The sequence below is a fragment of the Myotis lucifugus genome, unplaced genomic scaffold (assembly GCF_000147115.1).
Source record: "Myotis lucifugus unplaced genomic scaffold, Myoluc2.0 scaffold_21, whole genome shotgun sequence".
Taxonomy (NCBI): Eukaryota; Metazoa; Chordata; class Mammalia; order Chiroptera; family Vespertilionidae; genus Myotis; species Myotis lucifugus.
In genome coordinates, this window is record NW_005871069.1 from 8,095,583 (window position 1) to 8,110,704 (window position 15,122).

Sequence of the window (15,122 nt, forward strand, 5' to 3'; positions counted from 1 at the left end):
TTTCTTACCTTAGTTCAGTCATCAATTCAAATGGAGACTGAAGCCAAGAAATAAACGGAAGGCTGAGGCTCAGAAGGGCAACAATAGAAAAATTAGAAAAGATAACCAAAAGCAAAGATGTGTCATTAGAGACCAAGGCTTAAATCACCTACACCCTCATATTCCCAATTACTATATACAGATGTGAAAATTGGATAGTGAAGAAGGCTGATAGGAAAAAATGGATTCATTTGAAATACGGTGTTGGAGAGAGCTCCATGGGATACCCTGAACCACCAGAAAGATGAACAAGTGAGCCTACAGCAAATTAAGCCTGAAGCATTGCTGGAAGTAAAAATGACAAAACTGAAGCTGCTTCAGGCACATTACGAGAAGGCAGGTTCTTTGGAAAAGACAATAATGCTGGGAAAAGCAGAAGGCAGCAGGAACAGAGGAATCCCAAGCATGAGCTGGTTGGGCTCCAGGAAAGAAGCCAGTGGTGCGAGTCTGCAGGGGCTGAGCAGGGCTGCTGAGAACAGGACACTGTGGACATCACTCATTCATGGGGTCACCAGGAGTCAAAACTGACTCAAGGGCACATAACATAACTGTGCACCAGGCAGACGCTGTGCTGAATATATGACATCAATTGAATGCTTTCTAGATCTTTCTGTGCCCCGGGTCCTGGAAACATAATAGAATCGGGCTTGTTCCCACCCTTAAGGAGACCCCAGCTGGGGAGGGAAGTGGGGTCAGATGATTGGCAGCACAGCATGGGGAATAACAGCAGAGGTCCAGGGGGCTGGAGGAGCATCCTCCCTCCCTGCTCACCTGTCTCTTCATCTCATCATTATATGACACTCTTCTCACGGGCCCTGTGCCAGCTTTCCCCCACAGTGACAGCGGCACATGTGGATGCAGCACCTTCCATCTGTTAGTTCCTTTTGTCCTCAAAGAATCCTCATGAAAAAAGTTTCCTCCTCTTTCCAGTCAGGGAAACCAGGACCAGGGCAATGACAGTGCCTACAGGGGATTTTTATTTTTTTTAAATATGTTTTGTTGATTTCTAGAGAGGAAGGGAGAGGGATAGTGAGATAGATATATCAATGAGAGAGAGGAACATCATTGACCGGCTGCCTCCTGCACACCCCCTACTGGGGATCGAGCCCGAAACCCAGGCATGTGCCATGACCAGGAATTGAACCAGCAATCTCTTGGTTCCTGGGTTGACACTCAACCACTGAGTACACCAGCCACGCTTTTTAGATTCTGCATTTAGCTTGTCAGCATGAGCAGGCCTTAACAAAGTCTTAACTTGTTCTAAAGTTATCACTTGTTCCCCAGTTGTTACAGAGGATATATGAAATCTTATGCTAATCAACAAAATAATATTATTGAATAAATAACATATAATTAACAATGTTTCTCTCCAAATCAGGGAACAGACTGTATGCTTTAAAACAAAGGCCCAATTTGTCACGCCTGCCATAAATTGCTAACAACCTTTTGAGCATATTACAGGAACTAGCTTTGGAGAAGGAGGCTGACTCTGCAACAGGACGTTCTGGCTCTGGGAGACCTGCTGATTCTCAACCATAAAAACTGGACCTCCGCTTGATCTATTTATTGCAAGATAATCATCAGAATGGACTGTGCTGACTTACATGTAAAGAACGTTCAACTCCTCTTCCCCCTGATTTTTTTATTCTGCTTTTCCTCTCCTTCCTGATAAGAACCCTTGCCTGCACTGAGATGTTAAGATGGGCTTTGGGACAAGAGTCCCCCTTCTTCTCAGGTGCTCGGCACTTTAATAAACCACTTTCTTTCTCAAGAGCGCCTGTCTCAGGAGTTTGGCTTTCATTGGGGGCAGGCAGCCAAACCTTGTTCAGTTACACAATCATTTATGCACCCAGTCATCTCCCTTTCCCAGGGCTCTCAGTGCAAGGGTTGGCCTCCTCCCTGCTCCACAGAGCCTTCCATATGGTGCTGAGGCCTCTCCCTCACTATTTCCCTCTCCTGCCTTCCCTTCTGAGAGTCAGATCAGCCACTTCCTCCAGGAGAGGACACCCCCACTCACCCATCCACTGCCCAAATGAAAGGCCTCACACATGGTACCTTGTTTATTTTTACAGTAACTTTGTAGGCACTGCTGCACCCATTTCACAGAGGAGAAAAACAAATCCCACTGTGGGTAAGAGATCAGAACAGGACTGCACAGGAGGGAAAGGTGTGTCCAAGAACTGACCCCAGCTCTGTCTGATCTCAAAGCCAGCTGAGTGAGAGGTGGGGAGGATGGATTGGGGGTGGGGAGGATGGATTGGGCCAGGAGGGCAGTTTCCACCTGAGTACAAAGAGCAGAGGTGAGGAAAGCAGAGCCTATTTGGGAAATGGTACTTTATGGGGTGTGTACAAAGAAGCTGGGACAGTTAGGCCTGAAGGGGCCACACCCAGGAAGGGCTGTGGTGAGTTTAAGGGAGGTGCAACAATCAGATCTGCCAGCAGCACGGCAGAGGATAAGAGGGTAGTTGAAATGAGGAGAGGCTGGGGCAGGGAGGCCAGTGGGGAGGCCATGACCTCCTCCATCAGGGAGTGTTCCTGGACTGAGAAGAGAGCCATGGGAAGCCAGGAGGATGAGGAGACAAGGATTCATGGGAACTTGGAGACTGGCTGGATGCAGCGAACGGGTAGAGGAGGACCTGAGGAGGGGATCTCAGTAGTGCAGGAGCAAGTGCATCCATGGTGGTGAAAGGAGAGCTCTGGTCAGGAGGTGACTGGATATGTGGGTGTGGCCTACAGGAGTGGGGCCCCCAGCACAGAGGGCTGGGCCATCTGGGCTTGCATTTAGGTGCTGCCATTGAATGAGAGGAATTAGGTTAGGCTGTTAATGAAGGCCCACTTGATCATGGAGCCAATGAGTGTCAAGGGAGGCAGTCCTGGGTTGGGATACAGGCTTCACGGTTACAATGGCCCAGCGACTCTACTGTCCTTGCTACATGGAAACCCCACCAGATCTGCTCAGCCAGGGGAAGGGATGCCGAGATGAGGAGTGTACCACCTTCCTTTGGGAGACCATTTTGTGAGCTGCACGGGACACTGCTGCTCATTCTCTTCCCAAAACATTGTGGCATGGTGGTTTCTGTGCATGCTGGCTGCTCTTTGTCCTACTTAGTCAGAGTTTTGGATCCTAAGGAAGGAGAGGAAGTGACGTTGGGGACATCTGGTCTCCACCAGAGGAACCTTGGGGTGGCTTGCGATCTTGGGCAGCTATCTCATTTCTCTCAGAATCTGTTCCCATGCCTGTGACCTGCCCCTCAGGGCTCTCGGACGTCTGTGTGAGTGCTCTGTGATGGCAGATGGGCGCTCTAGGGGCCTGAGTTGGGGTTGGTGGGGAAGGGCCGGCAGAGGACTAACCCTGAGGGACATGAGCAATCCAACAGGCAGAGGGTGAGGGTGTGGGGAAGTAAAGTGGGGCAGCAGATGAGGAGTTGCCCACAAGGCAGGGAGTTAACAGGGAAGTGTCCAGACTAGAGGTCAGTGAGAGGACTGGCTGAGTAGAGGTGCTGGTGACCCTGGGAAGATCAGCCTTATAGGAGAGTGGGCTGGAAGCCAGAGTGGCAGGGAGAAAGGAATAGCTGGCAGAGGGAAAGGTGCTGGGGAGAGAAGGCTGAGCTGGCAATCGGTAACATGCAGATGTGTGGGCAGGGCTGCCATGAGGTCCTACAAAGAAGACACCTATGGGGGCCCTGGACTGGCAGTTGTGGGAAGACACCATGGCCGCCAGCCCTGGCCGCTGGCTGGTCCCTCGGAGGTGGAAGGGAGGCTTTGGTGGCCAGCCAGAGAAGGGAGATGTAGCGCAGGAGGCTCAAGGGAAGCAAAACAGAGCTTCTTCCCAAACCCACGTAACCAGAAGCAGTCATCAGGGCCTGGGCCACTTCCAGGCAGGACTCATGTAATCCCGGCAATGATCACACACCTCTTAAGAAATTATACAGAGCTTTATTAAATAAACCAAGTAGAAATAAACCTGTTTACATCCAAGTTGTCAGTTTGAGCTCAAGTAATATGCAAGGCACAATTCTTCCTGTCTCCAGCTTTACAAAATCACAGAACAACCCCAAAGGACCGAAGTGGATTCACACTGCATCTCAGAGTCAAACCAGACCCCACACACAGCGCCCACGTGAGACTGGCCCTGGGGTGTGTCTCTAGGTCTACCTGGTGCAGGGCAGAGGGAGTGAGGAGTGGGAAGGAGGGAGGACTTTCCCCATTGTCTTCTCCCTGCCCCTCACTGGTCCGGCTGGGCTGCACCTGCTGGGGAGCTGCCTGGAGACCTGCTGGTAGGACAGAGGCTCGGATCTGCTGAGGTGTGACTGTAGCGGCTCAGATCTGCTGAGGTGTGACTGTCATACAAAAGGAGGGACAAATAACACTGGGTCTTTGTGCATGGGAATATGGAGGCTTCTCCAAAAGAACACAAAGATTCCTGACTCCAAGGACATTTCTTCACGATGATTCCAAGGTTCCTGTGCGGACAGAGAGCTTGGACGTCCCCAGGGGGCGAGGCTGACTCCAGATGTTTCCACAGGTCAGGAAACAAAGAAACACAAAGGCCAGAAGTCTATTCACAGTGGCCCAAAGAGGGGCCAAAAGCAGCCTGGCTGGTACTCCCTGCTGTGTCTCAGCACTTCAGTGAGGCTGAGTGGGCTCAGGGTCCCACTCGCTGGGGTCCTGAGGCTTCTTGTGCAGTAAACGGGGCAGGCATGGGCACCTGCCATTCACTTCCCTCATTTCCTAGCAGGAGCTGGATCAGGGGAAAAGCAATTTCCACAGGGGAAAAAAGCCCCCAAATAAAAAAGTAATTCAAAAGTCCTTTCCCTGAGACCACTGCAATAGCATCATCTATAGACAACTTCTAAACAGAGTCTGGCTGCTCGAAGTCTGAGAAGGAAGTGATTGTAGAGACTAGGAAAATGAAAGCACTGTTCAGAAACCCTAGACAACCAGGCATAAAGGGATGAGTCAGAAAGTCTTCGCCTTTGCAAGACTGAAGTAAAACAAACTCCGATATATCAGCAGCAGCCAATGAGCACAGTCTAAACTAAAAATCAGAACAGAGGAGCAGTGGGACTGGTCCGGGGCTAGGCAACCATCAGGGGCTTGCTCCACGCTGGCGCTGCAGGACTGCCCCTGGCTCGATGACTAGTGGGAGGTGTAGGCAGGGCTCCACAGCCCTGAGGGAGGGCTAGCTCGGCGACCAGGAGGCAGTGCAACAGAAGACATCGGGGATGAAGCAGCAAAATCTGGATGACGAGAGAGACATGTGAGCAAGAGCACAGGGAGAGGGACGCTCCTTAGATTTCTCTGAACAAAGGTCACCAGGCACCTCCTAAATGTCCCCCAGGCACCTCCTAAATGTGCCCCCAGGCACCTCTGGGGCGCAGAATGAATCCACTGGGGGCTTGCTGAGCTGGCCCTTGGAGGGAAAGAGAGCAGCTGGATGTGCAGAGAGGCCTAGAGTGTGACTCCTGACCTCCCGGACCGCCAGCAGAGTGTAAGAATGGCAGAGAAGCATCTGGCTCATGGTACATGCAGGGAGGGGCTGTCCGACTGTGCAGAGAAAGGTGCATGAACAGACTCCAAGGTGAGCAGAAGGTCAGAGTGTCGGGGAGACAATGCAAAGGTCCGGGGGTGGCTCCAGCACCCCGAGAGGGTGAGTGGGGAGGTGTGGTTAGAAAGGGTGAGTGCCTCTGTGTGCCTCTGGTTAGCCTACCCGAGTTACAAAGCTAGTGAGCTGTTGACCATCCCATGCCTTTCACAGGTATTAGTTCACAGACCTAGGAGGAGCCTCCTAGGAGACTGTGACTCTGGAGTCCAGCATGTATGTGGGAACCGGCTATCCTGGAAATGCATCTATATACAAAACTGTGTCCTGACAAAAACTTCACGGAGCCTGTGAACCTAGACATAGTCGGTAGACCCAGTTCCAGGATTTCCTGTGTGGGGGAGAGAACCCTTGAATGGAATCAGGAGACAAGGGCTGCCGTGCACAGCTGTGCAGAGTGGGCACTGCACAGTTTCAGGGACACCACTTACAGAGAGAGGTGCTCCCTGGAGTTGTGCAGAGTTGCCAGGGCCTCAGTGCCACCAGAGACAATGGGATTGTTAAGGGGAATGGGCCTTGGCATTGTTGCCCACCTGGGAAATCCCTCATCAGGACTACCCAGAATCCTTGTCTCTGAGTCGGCCAGCCCAGCCCCAGCTTAAAGTCCACTGCAGTGCCCAGCAGACGGGAGCCAGGCCTAGTGTGCACACCTGCAGAGACAGCGCTCCCTGCCACCGGCCCCTCCACCCTGCCCAGCTCTGTCTGCGAAAGCTCTCCTGGCCCAGGACCCAGGATCAGCGTTGGAGCCCACGGTTCTCTCCCATGAGCTCCCAGATCTGCCTTCCTTTGTGCCCAGCACCACGCCTGCTGAGACATGGGGTCTGGGGCCTCAACTGCCACTTCTCCCCAGGACTCCTCTTCAGCCCAGTTCTGACTGCCTGGGCTTTCAGGGGGCTACTCACAGTGGGAGCTGTGCTGAGGGCTGGCTCGGTGGGACAGGGCTGGTGGGGCGGTGAGCTCCTGGGGGGCATAGACCGTGTGGTAAGCTGCAAGACGGAATACATGGCTGGTTAGAGCAGGATGGGCATGGGGGCGCAATCCAAGGGACATACGTGGCCTGCCTCACCTATGATCATGACCGCGGTCCCAGCCAGCAGGGCAAAAAGTGTGAAGAGCATGACTTGGTAGGAATCCAGGAAGTGCTGGAAGAGGCCGGCTCCATCTGTGGGCAGTGAAGAGACAGCTTAGCACATTGCCCTGGAACCCCTGAGGGTCCGTGTGCATGGCCAGAGGGTGAGGGCCTGCTTGAGGCCAGAAGCAGTGTCTGGTCCGTGGGCTGTCTCCCTGTGCTCTGTCCCCTTCTACTTGGGCTGCCTGACCCGCCCTGTTCCTCCAGACAGTCGGCTTCCTTGAGACGCCCTCCTCATGGAAAGGCCCCACACTGCTCAGCAGGAAAGCTGAGGGTACAACAGGCCTGTCTAGGAGAGTTAGGGGGCATGGGCTGCCCAGGATCAGCCATGCTGCCCCAAAAGGCAGAGCAGTGCTGAAAATGACAAGAAGTGAGTTAGCACCACAGCAGCGGAGGGAGGTCAGGGGCAAAGGCCCTTTACAGGGACCCCACTGCTCTCAGAGCTGAGGCTTCTGCTCCAAAGTCTGCACGTGACCCCAGGGTCTCTGACTACATCGCCCACCCCCAGCCATTCATCCTTCCAGACTTAGCTGAAGCAGCCCTTTGACCTGCAGCTCCTCCCAGCAGAGGGGAAACTGCCCCTGTGTGCTGCCCCATCCGCAGCCACATCTCTAGAAACATTCCCTTGTTCCTGTAGTTGGGACCCATGCCTCTTTACTGGGGTTGGGAGAGGGAGGGGGGAGCGTTTTTCAGGCATCTGCCAGCATGGGCTCTGGAACACAACAGGTGCAGACTTAACAAATATGTTCGCTAATGAGCACCCTAACTGTATGGAGGGGCCTGTTCTAAGTGCTGTCCTCACATCCTTAACTTCCAGTGGAGGAGACGGGCAGCAATCACTACACTCAATGGCGCCAGCTACTGCGCGGGCTGGCAGCTGGCAGCGGTGCTGAGGAAGCATGCGGTGTTTGGAGTGAGGGTTGATGTTCAGATTCTAGGAGAAGGTGCCATTGGAGGAAAGCTTTAAAGAAGGTGGGGGTTTTGGCCAAGGGGAAAAACACATCCTACAGTGAAGAAAGAGCAAATGCCAAGGGCTCTAGTTGGGAGCTGCACATGTTCCAAAAACAGGAAGGAGGCCAGTCTGGCTGGAGCAGGGTGCACAAAGGGAAATGAGTCATAAATGGGTTAAAAGGGCAGGCCATGTGAGGCCCTTGGGGACCTTGGAGGGACTTGGGCTTTATCTCCCAAGGAGATGGGAGTCATGGCAGAATGCTGAGTGTAGGAGGGGTGCAATCCAATCACATTTTAACAGGCTCCCTCTGGCCGCCGTGTGGAGAATGGACTGTGGGAAGCACAGTGTGCATGGCCACTTGAATGGACGACTTTCACTTTGTGGGACATTCTACATTTTTATTCCTCCAGTTCCCCCTCTTTCAGGTTTCCACTAACACCCAGGGCAACTCCAGTCCATCTCTCCACACCCAGGTCCGTCCCAGCTATTGTCCCATGACTCACAGGGGCCAGGCCCTCGGCGATCCATCACAAAGGCCACGGTCACTGGGATGGTGACAGCTTGGCTCGTCATAGGACTGGAGAAGGTCAGAGTAGTAGACAGAGGTCCCTGGCTGCCAGCCGCAGGGTCTGAGATGCCAACTGTGTATGTAACAGAGCTGGGCAGCCCCACAGACTTCTCCTTCTCGAAGACCAGCACTGCTGGGGATCCCGATTTCACCTGGGAGAGATGTCAGGGTGGGAGGGAAGCACCTCACTGCTCCTGTAAAGCTGGAGGTGGGGACCCTGCCCAGCTCCCGCAGGCTGGGCACTCCTGAGAGCACACCACCTGCCAAGCTAGGGGAAGAGCACACTGTAGACATTCGAGCTGTTTGTAAGGAAAGAACAGGTCCTCATCACTGAATTCCAGTCAAGTTCTCGTTTAAACATGCTAAACTGACACGAACACCCACCAAACACACAACTTTCAAGGGAAGTAGTCTGGAGCTCAAATAATGGTGGATTCCCAGGAGCCCAATCCCAGGGCTCAGCAGACCCACCATGAACAACGCACTCAGCCCTGTCTCTCTCGACTCAGCCATGTTGGCTGCCCTGAGATGAGAAGGAGCAGGCAGAGAAGCCAACACCCTCACACATCCCCCTGCCTCCTCCCACCTGCTGCAGTCGGGGAAATTGAGGCCCAGAGATAGAGACTTGTCCCCAGTTGTATGTGAGTCAGTGACAGGTTATGAATTAGGACATTTATTCCTGCCAAGGTCAGCAGCCTTCGGGCACTGAACCCATTCATTCAATATATTAACTGTTCACTGAGCACCGTCTCTGTGTTAGGGGCCCTGTGCCAAGTGCCGCTCTTGCACACTTAACTTCTCATTGGGGAAGACCAGCAGGAATCATTATAATCAATACAATTATATAGACTAATAGAGACCAACAGTGCTATGGGGAAAAAAGGGTAAGAATATTAAACATTTTTTTATTTTTAATTTTAAAAAGAGATGATGTAGTATTTCCATGTACCAACTCGCCCTCTCTGCCTCCTGGTCCTTCCTCATGCCCTAGGCTTGTGTGTTGATGCCACTTACTTCCAGGTTCTCCAGAATCTCCATGGTACCAAAGACCTTGACCTCGGAGCTGGTGTAGTGGTTGCTCAAAAGGATTTCAGCCTGGTCGGTGTACAGTCCTGGGCTGAAGGGCACCTCAACCCCAACCTCTTCTCCAGAGAAGTGGCTGCCCCGGAGGGAGGCCGTGACCAGCAGTGCTGTCTTCTTCATGCTCAGGTGCTTCAGCTGCTTGTCTGTCAGTCTGTGCATCATGACCGAGCACAAGTACCGACCTGTGGAGACAAGGGTGTTCCACTTTGTCCCCTTTCCCACCCATGCTCTAATGCTATTCCTTTTCCCTGCTTTTTTAACTGGAGAATTCCTATTCATCCTTCAGAGCCCAGGTGAGGTGTCACCTCCTCCAAGGGCATCCTAGGAAGTCCTTCGTCACTGTCTCCAGCCCATTAAACACCCTTTTAATGCCCACCACTCTCCCGCACTGTCTCAGAATCCTCTACTACCCAGATCCCCATTGGATTGATGCTCTCTGGGCAGGAACACCTGGTACAGCTCTGCAGCTGGGCCCAGCCAGCCTGGCTCAGACAAGGGTGACAGAAGGGTGAACAGCAGACTGCATCACCCAGCGCTGGGCTGCAGGTCAAGCTGACTCAGGGTGCAGCTTAGGGCCCCAGGTGCAGAAAGAAGTTCTGAAAAGGCATTAGTTAGGATTATTTGGTATCACCTGTCCTCCATGCCTGACCCAGATAGATAATGAGCTGAACAGACACTGTTGAGCGATGCCTTGGAAAGCATCCTAAACCTCAAACCTGAACCTGGGTTAGGGTCCCTTCAATGTCCATGCCAGCCAAGTGTCCCTAGAGGAGTCCTCCCATGCCTATGCCAGCTAAGCACCCCTAGGCGAGTCAGTTTTGTGGTGGCCCTGTTTCTCCTGGTCAAGTGGCAATAACATCACTCTCCTTGAGGCTGTGTCTTTGAGTAGCCAGGGACTGGGACTGCTGGGTGCCTACTCTGTGCTAAGCCCTGAGCTTAGCACACGCATGTGCTTTCATGATGTATGTCCTGTTCTCAGACAGTGGCTTGGGTGCTGAAGATGCTTTGGTGCTGCGGCCAGAGGGATAGAGTTGCAGAGTGAGCGCAAGAAGAGGAAGCCCCTACCCTAGGCCACTGGGAGCTGCAAACTGGGCTTATGGCTTGCTAACTTCTCCTAGGTAAGACTGGGCTGCATATTTTTTGAAAGAACTGAAAAAATGCTCACTGATCATCATCAGTCATCATCATAACACTGGCAGCTACCACAGAGGACTCAGGATATTTGTTGCATGTAGCAGGAATTATCCCCTGAACCCTCACAGCATCCTAGGTGGGTACCCCTTTCCTGAAACCTAGGAGATGATGCTTGACGTGTCTTGGCCAGCACACCTCAGGCAGGCAGCCACTCCTGTCTATGATGCCGGTCATCAGTTCCACAGCTCTAGTTATGGCACATTGCATAGCCCTCGACTATTCAATAAGGTCCTTCCATCGCTTTCTGGCTTGCTCCTCTCAGAGCCCTGACCTGCAGGTAGAGCAAGGTGCCACCCTCCCCATTTTATGGAGGGATGCAGTCTCAGCACTTACAGGCTCTGAGCTGGGAAGAGCAAAAAGTGATCGAGCTCAGGGTTTCCAACTTTGACCATGTCCATCTGCTGGATAGGTGGTTGCTGAAAATGGCCATGACCCATCACAGAAACACCCACCTCGTCTGCAGAACACAATGAACCACAGAGCCGGAATGACAGCATCAATCCTTAACTGGGCTCCTGAAAGACTGCCCCTCTGGACAGACAGCCATTGTGAGTCAACTGCACTGAAGGCAAACCCTCTGTGCAAGTTAATTTCCACTTTCAACCCCTGGAGACTTACCTAGGGCAGCATCGAACGCTGGTTCTGCAGTGAATACATCACAGGCTGGTACATTGAGGATGTCTTGCTTGAACTGGACCTGGCAGCTGATGAGGGATTCCGGATTCAGCTTCTTGATGACCTCCACCTGGGCCACGGAACACTCACCTAGAGATGGGGAGAGGTTAAGAAGGGCTGGGCTGGGCCAGGCTGCCGACCGCCACATCTGGCCCATCAAGGCTTCTACACCTGCCTGAAGAGCCCCAAGATGAGGGAGCAGGGACAGACAGGCACATGGAGGCTGGCCGGGCCACAAAATGGCGACTGCACCCCAAATGCCTTCCATGAGGAGCCCCTAGGGTTCTCCAAAGGTGACAGAACAAGGGTGACAGAATGGTGAACAGCAGACTGCATCGCCCAACGCTGGGCTGCAGGTCAAGCTGACTCAGGGTGCAGCTTAGGGCCCTACGTGCAGTAAGAAGTTCTGTAAAGGCCCTAGCTAGTTTGGCTCAGTGGATAGCATTGGCGTGCAGACTGAAGGGTCCCAGGTTCGATTCCGGTCAAGGGCATGTACCTTGGTTGCGGACACATTCCCAGTGGGGAGTGTGCAGGAGGCAGCTGATCGATGTTTCTCTCTCATCGATGTTTCTAACTGTCTATCTCTCTCCCTTCCTCTCTGTAAAAAATCAATAAAATATTAAAAAAAAAAGTTCTGTAAAGGCATTATTTAGAATTATTAGGTGTCATGGTTTATAAAAGCGAAGGACAAGTTTTACAGAGGATAGGGATCATTCTGAATCTCAGGCAATTTCAGATCAGAATTTCAGCATTTGTTCTAGAGCTTGGGTCTAGGGCAGGGGTGGGCAAACTTTTTGACTTGAGGGCCACAATGGGTTCTTAAACTGGACCGGAGGGCCGGAACAAAAGCATGGATGGAGTGTTTGTGTGAACTAATATAAATTCAAAGTAAACATCATTACATAAAAGGGTACGGTCTTTTTTTTTTTTAGTTTTATTCATTTCAAACGGGCCGGATCCGGCCTGCGGGCTGTAGTTTGCCCACGGCTGGTCTAGGGGCATGGGATGTGGGTGGGTCAGGCCTGCTAACGCATGTCTGTTCCTGTCAGTGGGGAAAATGGGCAATTGATATCTGGACGTCAGGAGGGCAACAGTTCCCCTTTGCTCACTGGCACTGAGGTAGGAAGAGAGGACTGTGATGCAATAAAGCTGCCTCATTAATTAGAACAAAAACAGTTCTGATTAATTCCACCAGTGAGGTTTTTTTAAAAAGCCTTAATTGATGTATTTATTTCTGGAAGCTGCTGTCCAGAGCTTTCGTGGGCAGGGGATGGGATTGGATGTTCTGTGTATGACTTGGGACAGGTAGTCACAAAACGCCACGTCTGCAATGAGGCCTGCTAAGCCATTCCTTTCTGGGATTCGTGGTGGTCAGTGTGGCTTCCTGTATCTGCTGCCCTAGGGCTGAAGTCACATTTCCAGCTAAGAAACACAGTTTCTGGGGGCCAGGCTCTTTTGGGAAGATTCCTTTCACAACTTCTGCTTGTGGATCACTCGAATTTCTAAAATGCTGAAAGGAGCAGGCATCTGGGGTTAAGTGTTCTCTCTGGAGAACACTTGAGTAGGAAAAGCACACAAAACCCATTAGAGGGGCATAAGAAGCCCCCTTCCCGCTCCTGGAGTCTGGCAAGTTCCCTACCCAGACCGCCCGAGTCCCACTCACTCTCTACCTCTCAGGTTAGAGCTTCTGTCTCCCACGGTGATCATCACTTTGAAGGTTGTGACCTCCTGGAAGCTGGTCTGGACAGGGTGGATGCGATGGGCTTGAATCCTTTGAGGGATGCCAATCACTAGCTAGAAGGAAGCCAAGGGAACTTCACTGAGTGCTGTGTTTTTATCTCAACTTGTGGCCTGGGATGCAGGGACTGCCCATTTCACAGGTGATAAAACAGAGGCTCAAAGCTTAAATTATGTGCTGGAACAGGTCAGACTCCATAGCCCAGTGCTCTCGCATTGAACAGGAGCAGGGAGCTGAAGAGCAGGCCTGAAATGGTCATCGGTCTGGTATGGGCTGTGGATTTTGGCTCCTGTGACAGGTATCATCACTTCTCTGTTCATCAATTTGGTTAATTAATCTTTCAGCACTTTGCAGACAGGGCCAGGGCCTTGGCCCCATTCCCCTGTTGCTCTGGTGTGCCCTGCCTGTTCCCACCCACATCCAAGTCTTCAAGACCATCACTGTGCTGTAAACCCCACCCCTATTTCCAGCTTTTTGCCCTGGAGCTCCAGACACACACACCCAGCTGCATCCACCGCCCCCCAAGCCCCTCCTGGAAGAGCTCAAACTCATCATGCCCCAAAGTCACTCATCATCTTCCCCCAACTGGCCTCCCCTTCTATGCTCCCCTCTCACAGCAAAGGACCATCTACCTCATCACCCAAGCCAGACCCTGGGGAGTCATCCCCAAGGCCCCCTTCTCCCTCATCCCCTACTTCTAAATAGTCACCAAACTTTGATGACCCTACCTCCTGAATCTCTTCTAAAGTCATCTTAGTTTCTGCCCACCCAATGGTGCCAGCTGAGGGCCCATCTTTGGTCTCCTGGCTGCTTACTCTGCAGCTACTCCTCCTCTCTTGGGCTCTTAGACTCTGCTGGGCACCAGGTGATTGTTCCAACACTTACTGCTGATCCATGTCACTCTTTGATTAAAAAATCCCTGATGAACCCCTACTGCATCTAGTATAAGCTTCAACCCCTTTAACCTGGAATAGTAACAGTACAACTAATACCTACTGAGCATTTGCTACGTGCTGAGTACCATTCTTAGTGCTTTCCACATGCTAACTCATTATTCTGCATCCCCATTTTACAAATAAGAAAACCAAGGCACAGGGAGATTAAATAACTTATCCAAGGCCACACAGCCTCTCAGCGGGTGGTCCAGCTGGGATTTAAACTCAGGCAGCCTGGCCCCAGAGCCTACATACTTAACCACTCCATGGAACTAACTACCTGAAATTAATGCAGTTCATGATCTAATCCCAATGCAAGCCTCCATTCCCCCACATCCTATATTCCAGCCACCAGGACTGGGCTCTTGAACCCTGCACACACCTTTGCCTATGCCATGCTCTCTCTGTCAGCCTTCCTTCCCCAGGTCCCGCCCTTGACCACTCTAAGTAGCTCATTCCAGGAGAGCACGGCTTTATTAGTCCCAGGTGCTTCTCCCTGCACCCAGTTGGCCCAAACTGCAGAGTTGCAGCACTAACGTGCAAGCTCCTGGGTGATGTTGCTGGAGTCCATACAAGCAGGCTGGCTCTAGGGATACACTGGGGTGCAGCCAGACGTGCTCACCGATTCATTCTCAACTGGAGATAAACAGAAGAGAGAGCAGTTTTGTTTGCCTCCAGAAAGACTCAAAAGGTCACTTGTTGGAGGAGGTTTAACTTTGCCAGTAATGCCAAATCGCTAGGCTGGCCTGCCCACAGCCACAATGCCCAAGAAACGCCCATACAGGGCATTCCTGCCCTTCCAGGCATAGCGTGAATCAAATAGATGGACCAACCCTAGGAGATCACCTCTTATCATCACACAATTTGAAAATAGGGAGACAGAGGCCAGAAATGAAAGGACACTTGTCCCAATCCCAGAAGTAAGTGGGTGGCAGACCCCAGACTTATCACTCCCAGAGCTTGACTGCCTCCCAAGGCACTGACAGTTATTTCTTAGAGAAAAGGGAATCATTCATTACCAAAAACTGAAAGTTTCACCCCAAGAAGTTCAGCTATGCCTCTCGGGCCACTGAGCCATGTGTGTCCTGAAACCCACCTCCTTGTAGGTCCTCAGGTGCCCAGCAACCTCGTAGTAAACTGTCACGGATCCTGCATCCCGGCAACGGCCACTCCTGTCTTGGGGTCTATGTGGAGGATGCTGTTGTCC

General features: G+C 52.1%; 1 protein-coding gene across 1 annotated transcript in view; it reads right to left on the reverse strand.

The window, feature by feature from the left end:
- Positions 1-4,026: 4,026 nt before the first annotated feature.
- Positions 4,027-15,122, reverse strand: part of NUP210 (nucleoporin 210) — a 103,160-nt gene continuing 92,064 nt past the window's right edge. The window contains 9 exon segments of the mRNA XM_023751378.1: positions 4,027-5,279; positions 6,544-6,627; positions 6,708-6,803; positions 8,226-8,442; positions 9,305-9,555; positions 11,186-11,332; positions 12,913-13,036; positions 15,012-15,076; positions 15,079-15,122. The exon segment at positions 15,079-15,122 is cut by the window's right edge and continues 12 nt beyond it. Of these exon segments, the coding sequence (XP_023607146.1) occupies positions 5,179-5,279; positions 6,544-6,627; positions 6,708-6,803; positions 8,226-8,442; positions 9,305-9,555; positions 11,186-11,332; positions 12,913-13,036; positions 15,012-15,076; positions 15,079-15,122 (1,129 nt within the window). The 3' untranslated portion in view covers positions 4,027-5,178.